The 17,122-nt window shown below is 46.7% G+C and overlaps 2 protein-coding genes across 3 annotated transcripts in view; both read left to right on the top strand.

The window, feature by feature from the left end:
* The window catches only part of LOC130022486 (zinc finger protein 560-like), a 131,498-nt gene that overhangs the window by 34,024 nt on the left and 80,352 nt on the right, over nt 1–17,122 (top strand). The window lies entirely within an intron of this gene.
* On the top strand, nt 6,434–16,497 carry LOC130022101 (zinc finger protein 253-like). 2 transcript variants are annotated; one of them, XR_008792261.1, is made up of 7 exons: nt 6,434–6,533; nt 8,992–9,077; nt 10,486–10,612; nt 11,954–12,034; nt 13,205–13,281; nt 14,443–16,036; nt 16,089–16,497. XR_008792261.1 is itself a non-coding variant. In XM_056112832.1 (6 exons), exons 2-6 carry the CDS (start codon nt 9,045–9,047, stop codon nt 15,838–15,840), a joined length of 1,716 nt encoding a protein of 571 aa, XP_055968807.1. In that variant the 5' UTR covers nt 6,434–6,533; nt 8,992–9,044; the 3' UTR covers nt 15,841–16,497. The 2 variants fall into 2 exon arrangements, 1 of the variants encoding a protein (XP_055968807.1); XM_056112832.1 differs by having other exon boundaries at nt 14,443–16,497.

Raw genomic sequence — 17,122 nt, 5'->3', positions numbered from 1 at the left:
GAACTCACCACAGATTCAGGATTTTGCATTGCTGTAATTTGATTTGGAAATGGGGTCACTTGAATACAAGTGAGCCGGTAAGATTCACTCACTCAAAAGAAATATTATTATGCCTGGTGGGATAACTCAGTGGAGCAAGCATGTGACTTGCAAGTGGGGTCCAGGCTCCATCCCTGCCACCACATCTATGGTCTCTCAGCACTACAGGGAGGAAATCCAGAGCCTAATGCTGGGAGTAGAGGGCCTAGTCTCACTAAGCACTGAAATCAGTAACCTAAATCAGTAATCTAAAGAAATTTTATTATTTTTCATACCAATGGAAGACTGTGAGTTTGCCTCCTATAGAAAGTTAGTACAAGTGTTAATTATTTCAAAGAACTGATTTGTGGGCCCTAGTGATAGTGCGGGCTGGAGCAATAGCACAGTGGGTAGGGCGTTCGCCTTACATGCGGCCAACATGGCCAACCCGAGTTCGATTCCTCCGCCCCTCTCGGAGAGCCCGGCAAGCTACCGAGAGTATTCGATATGCCAGACACAGTAACAACAAAGTCTCCAATGGAGACGTTACTGGGCCCGCTCGAGCAAATCGACGATCAACGGGAGGGCCTTTACCTTTTACCTTTACCTTATTTATTTATTATTATTATTATATTTTTGCTTTTTGGGTCACACCTGGCGATGCACAGGGGTTACTCCTGGCTCTGCACTCAGGAGTTACTCCTGGCGGTGCTCAGGGGACCATATGGGATGCTGGGAATCGAACCCCGATAGACCGCGTGCAAGGCTAACGCCCTACCTGCTGTGCTATCTCTCCAGCCCGCACTATCACTAGGGCCCGTAAAAAAATTTTAATGTGGAAGTACTGCTATATATTCAGCTGATTGATTAAACAGATTGGGAGTAGAGAGTGGAGTAGATTGAATTGAACATGTACTCCACATTAATTTTTTATTATTATTTTAAATTTTTTAAATTGAATACCAATGAGATAGACCATAAGAAATTGTTCATAATTGGTTTCAGTCATACAATGATCCAGTACCTATCCCTCCACCACGGCACACTTCCCAGCACCAATGTCCCCTGTTTCCCCTCCCACCATTCCCCAATAGCCTCCACCACACACCCCTTGATTACCTCTATGGGAGGAATTGTCCTTCTTGCTCTCTCTCACAAAGCTACAAATGTCGTGGGGTTAAGATTCAAAGACCACCAGAGATATCAAAAGAATAAAATTTGGAGGAGTATATTCACATCAGCTGGCGGGCTGTCCTGCTAGGCAAGAGAAACAGCCTCCCAGCAGAAGCACAGGCTTTTGGTTAGGGAAAAAAAAAAATACAACCTGGGTACCTGTCATTTTCATAAGAACCCACAATATCAGTTTAACTCACTGGGCTCATATCCTGGCACCCAGTAAATTTATGTGAGATAGTGAAAGAAGCATTGTTATAGAAGTATGAACAAGTGATTACACAAAGCAATCGACTATTGATATTTAACCACCTCACTTTTGGGGACCCTAACCAACTGGTCCTATTTTTACTCCACAACTTGTGGAGTTTTTACAAGAAATTCAGTATACTAGTTTACTTATCAAATAACTCCACTAACTAAAAAATAAACTTCTAAACTAAGTAAACTTTATATTTTACTATAAGAAACATCATCATAGCCGAAAAATAGGCCAACATTTCTAAAAAAGACTTTCTCCTGCAGACCTGCTGTGCCCACTGGTTCTTGCCCACTGGTTCAAATTTTTAAAAGAATTTAATTTTTGTTGGATAATTTATCTACTACTAAACTACTTAAAGATTAATTAGCTATACAGCAGTGAAGGGACATTTTGTTCATGTGGATTATCCATTTTAGATCCCAGTTGAGTTCACTGCATTGTCTAATTTGAGCACTATTTGATAAGTTGCTGAACACAGAGATAGGAGTAGCTTGAGAGCACAAATGGCTATGAACACACACACACACACACACACACACAAACACAAACAGGAATTTTGCTTACACATATAATACTTTCCTATTCGTCAACCAATTCCTGAGCCCCCTTCTGGGCTAGCCCTAAATCCCCAATTCTGGGCCACGTGATTCACTTGGTTTGTAGCTAACTCCTGTAACTGTGAGAACATGAACAGTTGAAGCTACTCTAACAACTGGAAGTTCAGTGGGATTAAAATAAAAATCAGGACTCAGAGATAGTCCAACTGGAAAGTAGCTGACCCAGGTTCCATCCATAGCACCACAGAGGGCTCCCTGAGCCAGTGCGGAGTGATCCCTAAGCACTCAGGAATGAGTCCTCAGCACTACTGAAGGTGACCCCCAAAAGCGATTTAATAAACACAAAACATCATGACATCTGAATATTAACGCCCACTAATTCCTGAGCAATATATTATTATTATTATTATTATTATTATTATTATTTGCTTTTTGGGTCACATGCGGCAATGCACAGGGGTTATTCCTGGCTCTGTACTCAGGAATTACCCCTGGCAGTGCTCAGGGGACCATATGGGATGCTGGGAATAGAACCCGGGTTGGCTGCGTGCAAGGCAAACGCCCTACCCGCTGTGCTATTGCTCCAACCCTCCTGAGCAATATTTTTGTGGGGTGTGTCAGGACTGTGGCGTGGTCCTGGTGGGCGTTTGCAAAGGAATCTTTGTGAATTTTCCCTCAGTGAAAACATAAAGACTTTCTGCTCCATATGCCATCTGTTCAGATTTTCACTCTCCAACTACCCCAGACCTGGTGACGCCCCAGATGTCCTGGTGACCTGATCCAAGACCAGAAAAGGAAAAAAAAAAAAAAAAAAGAACTTTCCTGACCAGAAAGTACCTGGTCCGGAATATTTGGAGCGTGGCCCTTTAAGACTCTGACCGGAAATGTAGGTGACGCCATGGAATCGGATTTTTTTTTTCCCCTTGAAGCCTTTCCAGGTTCCTGGCGGAAGTTGCAGTCAGCCGACTTTGTGGCGGAGCCTAAGGACTGGGGTAGGAGCGGGTGAGGGGGTCCCGACAGGGAATAGGGGGGTCCCGGAGGGCCGTTTTCCGCGCTGTCCGCTGAGTGGTCGCTCTGAGCGCCCTGAACCTCCCGGGTCTCCGCCTTGTGGGCGGTGGGGTCGCTGGGGGGCGGTGGCCCGGGGTGGCGGGAGGCACCGAGCGCTCCTGCCGAAAGGTTTATCTTGTTTATAAATTGATTTTGAGGGAGAAAAAGGTCGTTTTTACTGAGTAGAACTTATTTAGAAAGATGCTTAAGGGGGGTCGCTAATCCCGCGGGGCGGGCGCCGGCCGCAACCCGCGGTGCTCAGGGCTGACGCGTGAGAAAAAAAAAAAAACGAGCTGGGAAAAGCAAAAGTGGCTCGAAAAGTTTCAGCAGAGGCAGCAACATTGGAACAAACAGAAGTGAAAGTATTTTCATTTCAAACAATTTTTTTTTTTTTTGCTTTTTGGGTCACACTCGGCAATGCTCAGGGGTTACTCCTGGCTCCTGCACTCAGGAATTACCCCTAGCGGTGCTCAGGGGACCCTATGGGATGCTGGGAATCGAACCCGGGTCGACCGCGTGCAAGGCAAATGCCCTCCCCGCTGTGCTATTGCTCCAGCCCCCTCAAACGTTTTTTTTTTTTCTTTTTGGGTCACACCTGGCAATGCACAGGGGTCACTCCTGGTTCATGCACTCAGGAATCACTCCTGGCAGTGCTCAGGGGACCTTATGGGATGCTGGGAATCGAACCCGGGTCGGCCGCGTGCAAGGCAAACGCCCTCCCTGCTGTGCTATTGCTCCAGCCCCCTCAAACTTTTTTTTTTTTTAACGGTTTTAGGGCTGTCCCCTGCATTGCTCCGGGCTGACTCTGAGCTCAGGGATCCTTCCTGGGAGGCTGGGGCGGGGGACACCCTGTGGGATATCTGGACCCGAGGCTGGTGCGAAAGAAAGGGGCAGAGCCAGAGGGAGCCTCACCGGTGGGGCGTGCTCGTGCCACCTCTTCATTAGTTCCCTTGTAGACGCACGGAGCCCCCAGGTGGTTACAGGTATGGGGCTGGGGAAAGTCCTAGGAATGTCCCCAGATCTGCCCTGCCCTTTGCTGGCCTCCTTTCATTCGCTAGGGTACTTATGGGGTCAGGGCAAAAGCGTTGGTTCCCCTTGTCAGTGTGTGTGTGTGTGTGTGTGTGTGTGTGTGTGTGTGTGTGTGTGTGTGTTGGGAGACAGGGGGTGGGAGGTGGTCATTTAAATTTTTTTTTCTTTTTTCTTTTTGGGTCACGCCCAGAGATGCACAGGGTTTACTCCTGGCTCTGGACTCAGGAATCACTCCCGGCGGTGCTCAGGGGACCATATGGGATGCTGGGAGTCGAACCCAGGTCGGCCGTGTGCAAGGCAAACACCCTACGTGCTGTATTATCGCTCTAGCCCTGGAACCCAGACTTTTTTTTTTCTTTTTTGGGTCACACCTGGTGATGCACAGGGGTTACTCCTGGCTCTGCACTCAGGAATTACTCCTGGCGGTGCTTAGAGGACCATATGGGATGCTGGGAATCGAACCTGGGTCGGCCGCGTGCAAGGCAAATGCCTTACCTGCTGTGCTATTGCTCCAGCCCCTAAAAGAAAAATAACTTTTTTAAAAAAATTTTTTTATGTAGGAGTACTGCTATTTATTCAGCCACTGATTAGGCTGATTGAAAAATTTTTTTAAAAAAATTTTTTTAAAAAGTTTTGTTTAGGGCTGGAGAGAGAGCACAGCGGGTAGGGCGTTTGCCTTGCACACGGCCGACCCAGGTTCGATTCCCAGCATCCCATATGGTCCCCTGAGCACCGCCAGGAGTAATCCTGAGTGCAGAGCCAGGAGTAACCCCTGTGCATCGCCAGGTGTGACCCAAAAAGAAAAAAAAAAGTGTTGTTTATTGTTTGAAAGATAACTGCGGTGTTCAGGGGACACTCCTGGTAGGTAGTACTTGGGATCCTAAGGGGTGCTGGGACTCAGTCTGGGGTCAGTTGCATGCAAGGTGAACGCTGCCCCTCCCAATGTACTGTGGGATGTACTCCTGCCCTGTGGGATGCAGGGGGTGCACGTTTTTTTTCATGCTTGGGGCTCAAAAGTATTTGGCGGAGCCTTTATTTTCACATGTTTCATGCTATTCCAGTACGCTTTTGGGATCTGGGGAGATGCAGAGCTTAAAGAGAATGCAGTAGTCTGGTGAGGTAGGGGGTTGCATCAGGACTGTGTCGGGCCACACGAGATATTGCAACCAAGTGTGCAATCTTAGCAGCAAGTAGCTGGGGTACTTGCTGGGTGTGCCTCAAACCCTCTCATAATATAATCTAGGATCACCATTGGCTACCACAACTTTATTTATTTCAAATAATTAATTTTTAGTAAGTTTTAAAAAAATTCTTGGTGGGAGACACTTAACAATGCTCAGGGATTATTTCTACCTCTGCACTCTGATATCATGCCTGATGGTGCTCAGGGAACCATATAGGATGCCGGCAATCAAACCTGGGTTGGCCACATGCAGCAAAAGAACCTTAACTGCTATCTCTCCAGCCCTTATGCACTGGAAAATTCTAATTTATTTTTTATTTTTTTACATTTTTGTTTTCCTTTTTCAGTCACACCCAGTGATGCACAGGGGTTACTCCTGATTTATGCACTCAGGAATTACTCCTGGCAGTGCTTAAGGGACCATATGGGATGCTGAGAATCGAATCCGGGTTGGCCACATGTAAGGCAAACACCCTACCCGCTGTGCTATCGCTCTAGCCCCCCCAAATTTTAATTTATTATTGTTAGTTATTTATTTATTGCTTTTTGGGTCACACCTGGAGTTGCACAGGGGTTACTCCTGGCTCATGCACACAGGAATTACTCCTGGCGGTGCTTGGGGGGGCCATCTGGGATGCTGGGAATTGAACCAAGGTCAGCTCATGCAAGGCAAATGCCCTACCCGCTGTGCTATCGCTCCAGCCTCTATTATTGTTATTTTTAATTGTAATTTTTGGACCTTACAGTAGAGCCTGGCAAGCTCCCCATGGTGCATTCGATATTCCAAAAGGGGTAACTGTAACGGGTCTCATTCCCCTGACCCTGAAAGAGCCTTCAATAAGGCACCGTTGGGAAGGATGGGTAAGGAGAGGCTGCTAAAATCTCAGGGCTGGGACAAATGGAGACGTTACTGGGGCACTCTCTAGAAAATCGATGAACAATGGGATGACAGTGGTGATACAGTGAGTTTTGGGGCCACAGCTGGCAAGTGCTCAGGGCTTACTCTTGGATCTTAGCTCAGGCATAGTTCCTGGCAGTGCTGGGGTGGAGAAATGTACTTTTACGTTTACATACCTATGTACTTTTACATATTTACCTCAGCTTAGCTGATTGAAGGAAAAGGACCCTGTCAACTCTATTATCTCTGCTAACTCTATATGATTTTATTTTTTTCCAGAGAAAGAATTTCTGCTTCACCTGTCAAGCTTGTGAGCATCCCCCGTTGTCCATTTCTCCCAGACCAGAGGCTCCCCCTTCTGTTCAGGTGAGTACTTGCAGAAACGGGGTTTGCAGGGACCAACTGCACTAGGTTTTAAATGTCTTACTCTCTGGGTACAGCCAGGAGGGCATTGGTCTTGCTCAGGGCCAACTTGGATTCGATCCCCTGGCACCCCATGGGATTGTCTGAGCATCGAGAGGAGTGACCCAAATACCACAAAAGATAATAAAGAAAGGACTGGAGTAGTAGGAGAGGAAACAGGTAACTTTCCTTGCATGTGGCCTAGTGGTTCGATCCCCAGCACCCCGTAGGGTTTCCTGAGCACTGCTGGGTGTCTCCCACAAACCTGCCCCCCCAAAAAACTCACTCCAGGATTTGTCTTGAGCGTTTTTTTTTGTCATGAGCATTTTTTAAGTACTTTTTTGGGCAGTTTTGGGCTTCTCTTCTGCCTTTTTGTTTTGTTTTTCATGTTTTGCTACTAATTTGGAGATGGTCAGGCACTCTGCCCCTCTGTCCATGTGTCTCTGAGATGCCACATCCCCCACCATTAAAGCAGGTGCTCTGTTCTTTGAGCTTTTCTCCCTGGGTTTTTTATCTCACTCCTTGGGGATCAGGTGGGATGGGATTTCAGGCCACACGTGTCAGTGCATGAGGGCTGCGCCCTGCACTGTGCTTAGTGAAGGTACCAGAAAAGGCTCCTTGGGCTTCCAGCTAGCCTGCATCTGCTGCAGCCCAGTGAGCTCTTTCCTGCCCTCCTGTTCATACCTTCATTAGAAGTTCTCAGGTGTGAACATTCTGGAAGACTTTCAACAAGAGCCTGTCAGGAGGAAAATGAAGGGGTTGAAGTCTCTGAGCAAAATTCACCAATAAGATTTCTTTTGGGTCAAGTGTACTTCCCCTCTTATATTTCTTACATGAAATCACACTCTCCAATGAATAAAATCGTGTAGCCTGTGAAACCTGGCCTGTAAGCTCTGAACATCGCCAGGTGTGGCCCCCAGACAAAAACAAACCAAATAACTGACCCTTGAGATTATACTGCTAGATTTCACATCTCTGCTGTTGGCAGATAACTTCCTCTTTGGCTTTATTTGGGAGGTTAGAGGAGTTGAGGTGGGGTTTCTGCCAAACTCAGCAGTGCTCAGGGATCACTCCTTGGGGATTCAGGATGTGAAATTGAGTCTGCCATATGCATGGCAAGTGCCCTGCCCACTGGTCTCTCTTCTTGGCCCCTTGGAACCTTTAAAATTGCAGCTTGTGCTACGGCCTTAGTCATACTGGCAACTGCCAGGTGCCAGCAGCCCTGTCATGGTCTCTACCCTCTGGGCCTCATCCCTGGACCCTCATCTTGCCAATCTGTGTCATATCACAGGGTTCACAGGATTTATATAGAATATGAATCCCTGGGTCAGAGATAGGTCAGGAGTACAGGCCCTGGACTTGCAAGCAGCCTGTCATGGGACAATCCTGGCACAACACAGGGTCCTTGAAGCACCGCAGGAATAAGCCCAAAGTTCTTCCACTTGTGGCCCCAAAACCCAAACCTGTGTCTTACAAAGTGGGCTGGTGGGGGTTGACTAATAAATTCTACTTTTTCTATTTGTTTTTTGGGTCATACCCTGTGGTTCCTGTTTATAGTACTCAGTGGGGTCCTGGGGACTGAACACAGGTCAGCCAAATGTAAGGCCAATACCCTAGTGTGCTATAGCTCCAGCCCCCAAATTTATTGGTTTATTTTTGGTTGGAGGCCATGGCTGGTGATACTCAAGGGTTGCTCCTTGAGGTCTCCTCTGAAATAGAAGGTTCTGCTCATTGATCACCCCATGCAATGCTTGGGACCCCTTTGGGCCGATGGGGATTGAAACTTGGTTGAAATATGTGCCAGGCAAGCACCCCATGCTCTGTGCTATCCCTGTGACCATCATAAAGAATCTTTTGCACTGGGTAAAGTCCAGAAAGTTGTGAAATTAGATGTTCTTTTTTCTACTCAGTACACAACTCACATTTTTTTTTCTTGTGTCTGTTTTTGGTTTGGCACCACACCCAGCAGTAGTCTGGGCTTACTCCTGACTCTGCACTCAGGAATCACTCCTGGTGGATTTTGGGGACCTTATGGGATGCGGGGGTAACTATGAGTAAGGCGACTGCCCTTCCCTATGTGCTATTGCTCTGGTTCCAGGACCTAAATATTGTCATCTATTCTGCTACATTTCTATTTAAATACTATAACGTTTTCAGTTAGAGTGGACCCAGGGTCTGAGAGATAGGACAGCAGGTCAGCTACTTGCCTTATCTACCCTGAGAGTGATGGGCAGCCTGGATTTCAGCCGTTTCTGTGTCCTCGGGAGAGGAAGGAACATCTGGCAGTGTCTCCCTGGGTGGGTCTATGAACTGTGCCTAAGGGTGAGGCTGGCCAGATCCTGTCTGCTCCGATGCTGGGACTTCTGGTCAGGGCCAGGGGTTGTGCTCCTCTCTGGTGCTCATGGCTCTGATTATCCTACAGGTGTTTCCACGGAGCCTCCTGCTGATCCTCAGGAATTACAGAAGCTGCAGACGATGGTGACACGCCATCTGACACACTGTCCTCAGGTGGGAGGAGAATGATGTGGCGACATGATGCGGTGACAGGAGCTCACAGGCTTCCAGGGCTGTGTGTCTCTGGGTTTGAGAAAGGAGACTTGGAATGTGGATCCTGGCCTGAGGGTCCGAATTTCTGCTGTTTGAGGCCACTTTGTTCTTTGTTTGTTTTGTTGTATTTGGGTTGGAGGCGACACCTAATGGTGCTCAATGAGTTCTCGAAACTCAGTGCTCAAGGAGCACTCCTGCCAGGTCTTGGGAACCCTACGAGCTGTGGTGGGTACAAGATTGACTTCCTCAGTTTCTTTGTTTTGTGAGGTGCTGGGAGATTCACATTGGTGATTCTCAGGGTATATTCCTGGTTCTGCACTTGACATTGCACCTGCAGTGCTTGGGGGACCATATGGGACAGTGGGGGTTGACAGTCCTACCTGCTGACCCTGGACCCGCTGTAACAATACTTGATCCTGCTGTTTTGTTTTCTGTTGTTTTTGTTGTTATCCCATAGTGGAGCTTCTCAGGGCTTTGTGTTGGCTCTGTATTTTGGAATCATCCTTGAATGGCATAGAGGTCCCTGTGGCCTGCTGGCCCCATATATGCTCTGACAGTTGCAATGACTCTGGCCCCAGGACATTTCCCCTATTTTGTCCATCCTGCTCTTGAGAGCCTCGTCTGCTCAGTCACACAGTGTCATGCTCCTGTATGCGCTGGTCCCAGGGAGCCAGACAGGATCGCCAGAAGTGTTGTATGTCAGGACACTTTTATATGGGGCCAGAAAGCTAGCACAGCGCTAGGGCATTTTCTGCACGGTCCAGGATAAATCATCTTCATCCCATATGGTCCTCTGAGTACCAGCAATAGTAATTCCAGAGTGCAGAGCCAGGAGGAACACCTGATCATCACCAGGGGATAATCAAAAAGCCAACCAAACAAAGACACTTCCATCTGGTTCGACAGGGATTTGGGGCAGCCCTGAATGGTGAGTTCCGAGTCCTACATACACATGTGTCCTCATACACTTTTAAGTTGGTTGCTGGACATCGAGTGTCCCCTTCTCATCGCTAGAAGAGGGATATGGGCTTTTGATCTTGCTGGTTCAGTGCTCAGTTGTTACTCTGCAGTGCTCACTGGACCAGTGTTTTGGGATTGGCCTGCGGGTGGCTGTGTGCAAGACTGGCGCCTCCAGAAACCTTCCTGTTTAGCTTCTTCATATTTTAACAGATCCGGCTGCCTTAGAGTAATGTCTGGAGTGATTTCTCCACGTCAGCTAGGGAGGCGCATGGAGAGAAAGAAATTGAGGCTGGTTTCTCTCTCGAGAGAGGCCCAGAGACCCTTAAGGGTCCTGAGGTGTCCCATCCTCACAGCCTGGGAATGGAGTAGAGTTGGGCCCTGACTCCCGTTCCCCTGTGTGTTGGCTCAGGACGCAGTTACCTTCCCCGATGTGGCTGTGAGCTTCTCCCCAGAGGAGTGGATGTGCCTGGACGCCGATCAGAGAAAGCTGTACAGGGACGTGATGCTGGAGACCTACCAGCACCTGCGAGCCGTTGGTGAGAGCAGCATGGGTGCCGACTGCCTGGACGAACCAATGTGGGCACCTGGGGGCTGGGCTGGGCTGGGCTGTATTCAATTGGGGCCGTGATTCTGACAGGCCAGGATTTTTATTTTATTTTATTTTTGCTTTTTGGGTCATACCCGGCGATGCTCAGGGGTTCCTCCTGGCTCTGCACTCAGGAATCACTCCCGGCGGTGCTCGGGGGACCATATGGGATGCTGGGAATCGAACCTGTGTTGGCCATGTTGGCTGCGTGCAAGGCAAACGCCCTACCCACTGTGCTATTGCTCCAGCCCCAGGGATTTTTATTTTTTATTTATTTATTTATTTTGCTTTTTGGGTTACACCCGGGGATGCTCAGGGGTTACTCCTGGCTTTGCACTCAGGAATCACTCCTGGGAAACATATGGGATGCTGGGAATTGAACCCAGGTCGGCAGCAAAACGCCCTACCCGCTGTGCTATTGCTCCAGCCCCAGGCCAGGATTTTTAACAGCGATCAGCTATACGGATAATTCTTTTTTTGAACTTGTTGTTTTCTGTTTTTGTTATTTGGCTGTACTAGGCAATTGTCAGCTATTACTGGGTCAGCTTTGTGCATGGCAAAGCACCCTACACACTGTATGTCACTCAGGTTCTGTGAATAGTTCCTTCATTGCTAAATCAATTTGCATCTTGTTCTACCCTTCACGTCAGTGTATTTGTTTTGGTTTTACTTTGGGTTTTGACTCAGGGCCACAGTCCACATTCCTCCTGGTTCTGTGCTAAAGGATCACACCTGGCAGTGCTCTGGGACCCACGGGGGTGCTGTGGTTTAATTCACAGGCTTATCTTACCCACTGTACTATTGCACCTGGCCTTCAACTTTATTTTTTTTTGTTTCTTTGGATTTTTTTTCTTCAGTTTTGATTTAGTTAGGTGGCTATATCCAGCAATGCTCAGGGATTACTCCTAGGTATATATTCAAGAATTTCTCCCGGCAGTACTATTGAACTGTATGGATGCCAGGGAACAAACACGTATGTGTGTGTCAGGCATGTACCCTTCATGCTGAACTATCCCTACGACCACACGTTCATTTCTTTCTTAGGGCCTCACCTCATCAGACGTTGTTTTATTTCAGTGCTTGGGTTCACTTTCAGTGGTTCTTGGGAAACTTCTGTCTGACTCAATTTCACTCTGAAACTAAAACCTGGGATTTATTTCTCTGATAACCTCCAATCTGGGAGATTCTGTTCATATCTTTTTAGGAGTTTGCCTGATTTTATTAGGGACATAGGGTTGACCTGTCACCTTTTCCTTGTCACTAATGTATGCTTTATCTCTGTGGGATGCAGGGCATTCAGGGGTGAAGCCTGAAGTGATCTCTTGGCTGGAAAGAGGAGCCCTGAGGCTGGGGAGGAGAGGCGTGTGTGCAGGTGAGTGTCTGTGAACTCTCCCTGGCTGGGGCCCTGGGCAGTGTGTCAGTTCCCTGAGCGTGTGTGAATCACACTGCTGAACCGGGGGCTTCGGGCTCCTGTATCCAGGTGACTGTGCTGCACTCACACTGCCCCTCACTCCATTGTACTGTCCCTTATGGAATGATCCTATGCCTTACTTTCTTGGCTTTATCATTATTCTTCATCTGTCTTCATTCATTTCATTATTCTTCATTTTGCCAAGACATCAAAAATCAGATGGGCTGGACACGTAATGAGGTTTACAGACAACCGCTGGACTAGAGCCATTACCGATTGGATTCCACGGGACATCAAAAGATCACGTGGACGCCCACCCATAAGATGGTCAGACTTCTTCGTCAAGACCCTAAATGATCGGTTTGAGGCTCTGCATGTTCCTAGAACGAACAGATACCATTGGGTTACGCTAGCACGCAACCGGGATGAATGGAGACGTTACTGGCACCCGCTCGAATAAATCGATGAATAATGGGGATTAAGTGATTTAAGTGATTCATCTGTCCAGCATGTAGAATAGTCCGTGGGATTCATGGCCCTTGTCTCAAGTTTTTGCCTTACCAGCCTGGTTGTACAGCCTCCCAAGTCTGCATGCCCTCTTCAGGATCAACTGGATTCCTCTCTGCTCTCTCTGTCATGCTTTTCTTTGCCCTCAGATCAATAGTATGTTTTGTCATAATATGAACTGAAATTTTTTGTTTCAATTTTGAGCTGGGGATTTTCAGAGTTTTTTCCTGGCAGTTCTCAGAGGTTACTTTTGGTGGTGCCCAGGGATCGGCCCCTGTCAGCTTCATGCAAGGCAAATGCCCTACCTGCTGTTTTCTATAACTCCCTAAGAATATCTTTGCTTTTCTTTTTAAACAGTGAATGAGTGAGCCCATAACTAGGCTAATTTGAGCTAGAGTGATAGTACAGCAAAGTACTATTTACTTGCCTTTCGTATGTTCGACTCAGATTGAATCCGTGGCATCCGATATGGTCCCCCCTGGTAACACCAGGTCTGGTCAAAAAAACAAAACACAAAAAGTCATTTTGTGAATTCCCAAGCTGCTCTCATCAATCCCTGCAGTGGATCTCACTGAAATATGTTCCATCACTAATTCTTCCGTTTTGTATTGTGTTTGATTTCAGAACTCAAGCTGCAGCTTCAGGATTTGGCATTGCAGCAGTTTGACTTGAGAATGGGGTCTCTGAATAGGAGTGAGCTGGTATGATTTGCGTGTTGAATATAAATATTATGCCGGTGGGGTAGCTCGCGGGAACTGATTGTGACTTGAAAGGTGAAAGTCTGGGCATTGCATGAGGAACTTTGGAGCCTAATGCTGGGAGTAGAGGGTCTGTAGTCTCACTGGGTGCTAAAATCAGTCATTTTAAATCTAAAGATATTTTTCTTCTTCTTCCTCTTCTTCCTCTTCCTCTTCCTTCTTCCTCTTCCTCCTCCTTCTTCTTCTTCCTCCTCCTCCACCTTCTTCTACCTCTTCCTCCTTCTTCTTTCTCCTCCTCCTCCTCCTCCTTTTCATTCCCACGCAGAAATGCTGAGGGGTTACTCCTAGCTCTGCACTCAGGAATTACTCCTGGCAGTGCTCAGGGTACCCGTGGGATGCCAGGGCTTAAACTTGGGTCTGCCACATGCTACACAAGCACCTTTCCCACTGTACTATCATTCCAGCCCCAATTCCTCCTATCTTTAATATGTAAGAAATACTGTAATTTTTCATTCCACTGAAAGTAAGCACAAGTTTAATTGTTTGAAAGAACTGGTTTGTTGGCACTAGTGATAGTACAATGGGAAGGGGACTTATTTTACACAAGGATGGAAACCTGGGCTCCATCCCCAGTACCCCATATGGTCCCAGAGCCTCACTAACAGTGATCCCTGAACACTGCTTGGTGTGGGCCCCTCAAATGAAATAAACTACAAAACAAGAAGAACAAAAAAAACATGCATTGATCCGGGCGAGGAACCAACTTGTGGTGAGATGTTTTCAGTGGATCCTTGGTCCTTCTTGTCTGTATGTGGCTGCAGCATTGCCTTCACACACGCTTCACTGGCTCCACACTGAGCTAGAACCGAACTGGACACAGGTGTATTTTATTTTGCTTGAAACTACTTCGGTTTTCTACAGGGGACTTATTTCCATTTAATGTATCTGTTTATTGAGTTGACAGCTTAATCACCCTGTATCCTTTTGTTTTGTGAATCCACCATGTAGGAACATTAGCTTTTCCATGGAAAAGCCATTCACATGTCAGGAATTGCATTCCTTGTGATGGAAATGTTAGAAACCAACCTGCCGGCATTAGTTTCTTTTGACAGGGAGACTCAAGGAATAGCAAAGTAATTGGAATCCTCCTCTCCTATTCTACAGGGAAGCAGCCAGCCCAGGTGGAATGTCTCTGATCCTGCGCACTGTGACAAAGTCTCGAGTGAGCAGTCCTGCCCTCATACCCATGAGGATGCCAAGACAGGTGGTATATCTTCTGAAGGTGATCAGAATGGAAAGAGTGACCTCACTCTGAAGAAGCCCTCCTCTCGGAAATGCTCCTCACAATCTGTTGTCCTCAATTTTAGGACACAAACTCCCTCAGTGGGGCAGCCCCTGGATTGTGGAAAAGGAATACCATTTATAGTGAGTCAGTCACGCAAACGTGCCAACAAGCAAAGACACCATGGACTGAACCCATCCAAGAGTAACTATTGTGGGGGAGCCTTCCCATGTTCTCAGCATCTTGATCTTCCCTTAGAAAGCCACAGTGTTCAGAATCCCAAGGATTGTCAACAGCGAGGACAAAAGTTGAGTCAGGCAACTTCCTGGTATGATAGTACAAAGATCCGCAGTGGAGTGAAACTGGATATGTGTAAGGACTGTGGGAAGGCGTTCACTTCCCCCTCAAACCTTATTACACATAGGAGACTTCATACTGCAGAGAAACCCCATGCATATGAGGAATGTGGACAGACCTTTACCCTGTCTTCACAACTTAGTGTCCACAGGGAAATTCATACAGGAACGAAAACTTTCGCTTGTCAGGACTGTGGGAAGGCCTTCAGTTGCTACTCAAACCTTTCTCGTCACAAGAAAAGTCATTCTGGAGAGAAACCATATTCATGTCAGGACTGTGGGAAGGTCTTTGCTTATTACTCAAGCCTTTGTACACACAAGAAACATCACACTGGAGAGAAACCGTATATCTGTAAGGAATGTGGGAAGGCATTTGCTTATTCTTCAAGCCTTTTGAATCACAGGAGAATTCATACTGGAGAGAAGCCTTGTGTATGTCAGGAATGTGGGAAGGCCTTTAGCACATCCTCAGGACTTACTGTTCATAGGAGAATTCACACTGGAGAGAAACCTCATAAATGTAAGGCTTGTGGAAAGGCCTTCACTCATCGGTCAGTCCTTACTGAGCATCTGAAAACTCATACTGGAGAGAAGCCTTATGTATGTCAGGAATGTGGGAAAGCCTTTAGCACATCCTCAAAACTTACTTTACACAGGAGAATTCACACTGGAGAGAAACCATATATTTGTAAGGAGTGTGGGAAGGCCTTCAGTAGCACTTCCAGCCTTCATCAGCATAGGAGTTTTCATACTAGAGAGAAACTTTTTGCATGTGAGGAATGTGGAAAGACATATTTTCATTCCTCAAACCTTTGTAGTCATAAGAAAACACACATTAAAGAGAAACCTTATATTTGTAAGGATTGTGGGAAGGCCTTCTCTGTAATTTGGTATCTTACTAAGCACAGAAAAGTTCATAGTTGAAGAGAAACCTCATAAATGTCACACATGTGGAAAGGCCTTTACTCTGTCTTCAGGCCTTAGAATTCATATGAAATTGCACACTCGAGAGAAATCTGTATGTTAATAATGTGGGAAGGCCTTCCTATTTCCCTCCAGGCTTGGTAGATACAGTAAAATTTATGCTAGGTGACTTGATCCCCTAATAACAGTCCGTAAGGTCAATACAGACCCCCTCAGTAAAACAAGTATGCTTTGGCCAAGGTGGTCAGGGGTGTTACAAAAGTACACCTAAGAAGGAAATAGTCCTGCTAGTGTGTGACAAGCTTCCCATGACAGTATCATCATGGAAAGGCACTTGGTGATTATCATCCTGACTGCAGCCATACCAGTATCCTGGCATTTGGACTACACATCTATGTTAATTTGTAAATAATGGGTCTTGGTTATGGAACCCAGGAGCAAGGTGACGACATTACCAGCTGTACTGTACTGTCATTCTTTGCTCTCTAACTTGGCTCAGAGGCCCAAGTTTGTGGGAATTTATGGCAGAGATCAAACACAATGCTTCTGTGAATCCTTTGAAGTTGGAAAAACGTGCAAATCTTCATTTTTCAGGCATTCCTGTATTATGTTTTGGGGAGCCACACCCTACTGTGCTCAGACTTTACACTGACTGAGCTCAGGGACACACCTGAGAGGTGGGAAATGGGGTACTGGACTTAGAATCCAGGTCAGCCTTGTGAAAGCAAACGCTTTATGGGCTGTATCATTTTGCACTTTTTTTTTTTTTTTGCTTTTTGGGTCACACCCAGTGATGTTCGGGGTTACTCCTGGCTTTGCACTCAGGAATTACTCCTGGCGGTGCTTGGGAGATCATATGGGATGCCGGAAATTGAAACCCAGGTCGGCCGAGTGCAAGGCAATCGCCCTACCCGCTGTATTATCGCTTCGGCCCATTTTTGCATTTTTTATGTTTATATTTTCTTAGATCTAAGCATTGAAGAAAAATATTCCAGAAAAGTATCATCTTATAAAAATGGCCCTGGTATGGCTCTTTAATAGGGTGGTTAGAGGCAGTTTAAATGAATTTTGCTGTTCATAGACATTTGCAACTTCTTGGAAAAGAAGAGAGTGACTACAGGAATTAAATATTTTACAAATGTTGGGAACCTGGGAGAACCCGCAAGCTCCAGCCATCTCAGCAGGCTGTGATTCCTTACAATAAAGGTGACCACATTTCTGGACCCCACCCTCATCATTTCAGTAGTTTTAGGAGAAAACAAAACTTGCATTCAGAAGCAGT

The sequence above is a fragment of the Sorex fumeus genome, unplaced genomic scaffold (assembly GCF_029834395.1).
Source record: "Sorex fumeus unplaced genomic scaffold, SorFum_2.1 ptg000019l, whole genome shotgun sequence".
Classification (NCBI taxonomy): domain Eukaryota; kingdom Metazoa; phylum Chordata; class Mammalia; order Eulipotyphla; family Soricidae; genus Sorex; species Sorex fumeus.
This window is presented reverse-complemented; position numbering and strand designations above follow the sequence as displayed.

What these genes read in the sequence shown, in the direction of transcription:
- LOC130022101 (XM_056112832.1), top strand. Translation starts at nt 9,045, where the DNA reads ATGGTGACACGCCATCTGACACACTGTCCTCAG. An exon ending in ATCTGACACACTGTCCTCAG is followed by an intron (nt 9,078 to 10,485) that starts GTGGGAGGAGAA and finishes GTGTTGGCTCAG; the next exon opens with GACGCAGTTACCTTCCCCGA. An exon ending in CTCTGAATAGGAGTGAGCTG is followed by an intron (nt 13,282 to 14,442) that starts GTATGATTTGCG and finishes CCTATTCTACAG; the next exon opens with GGAAGCAGCCAGCCCAGGTG.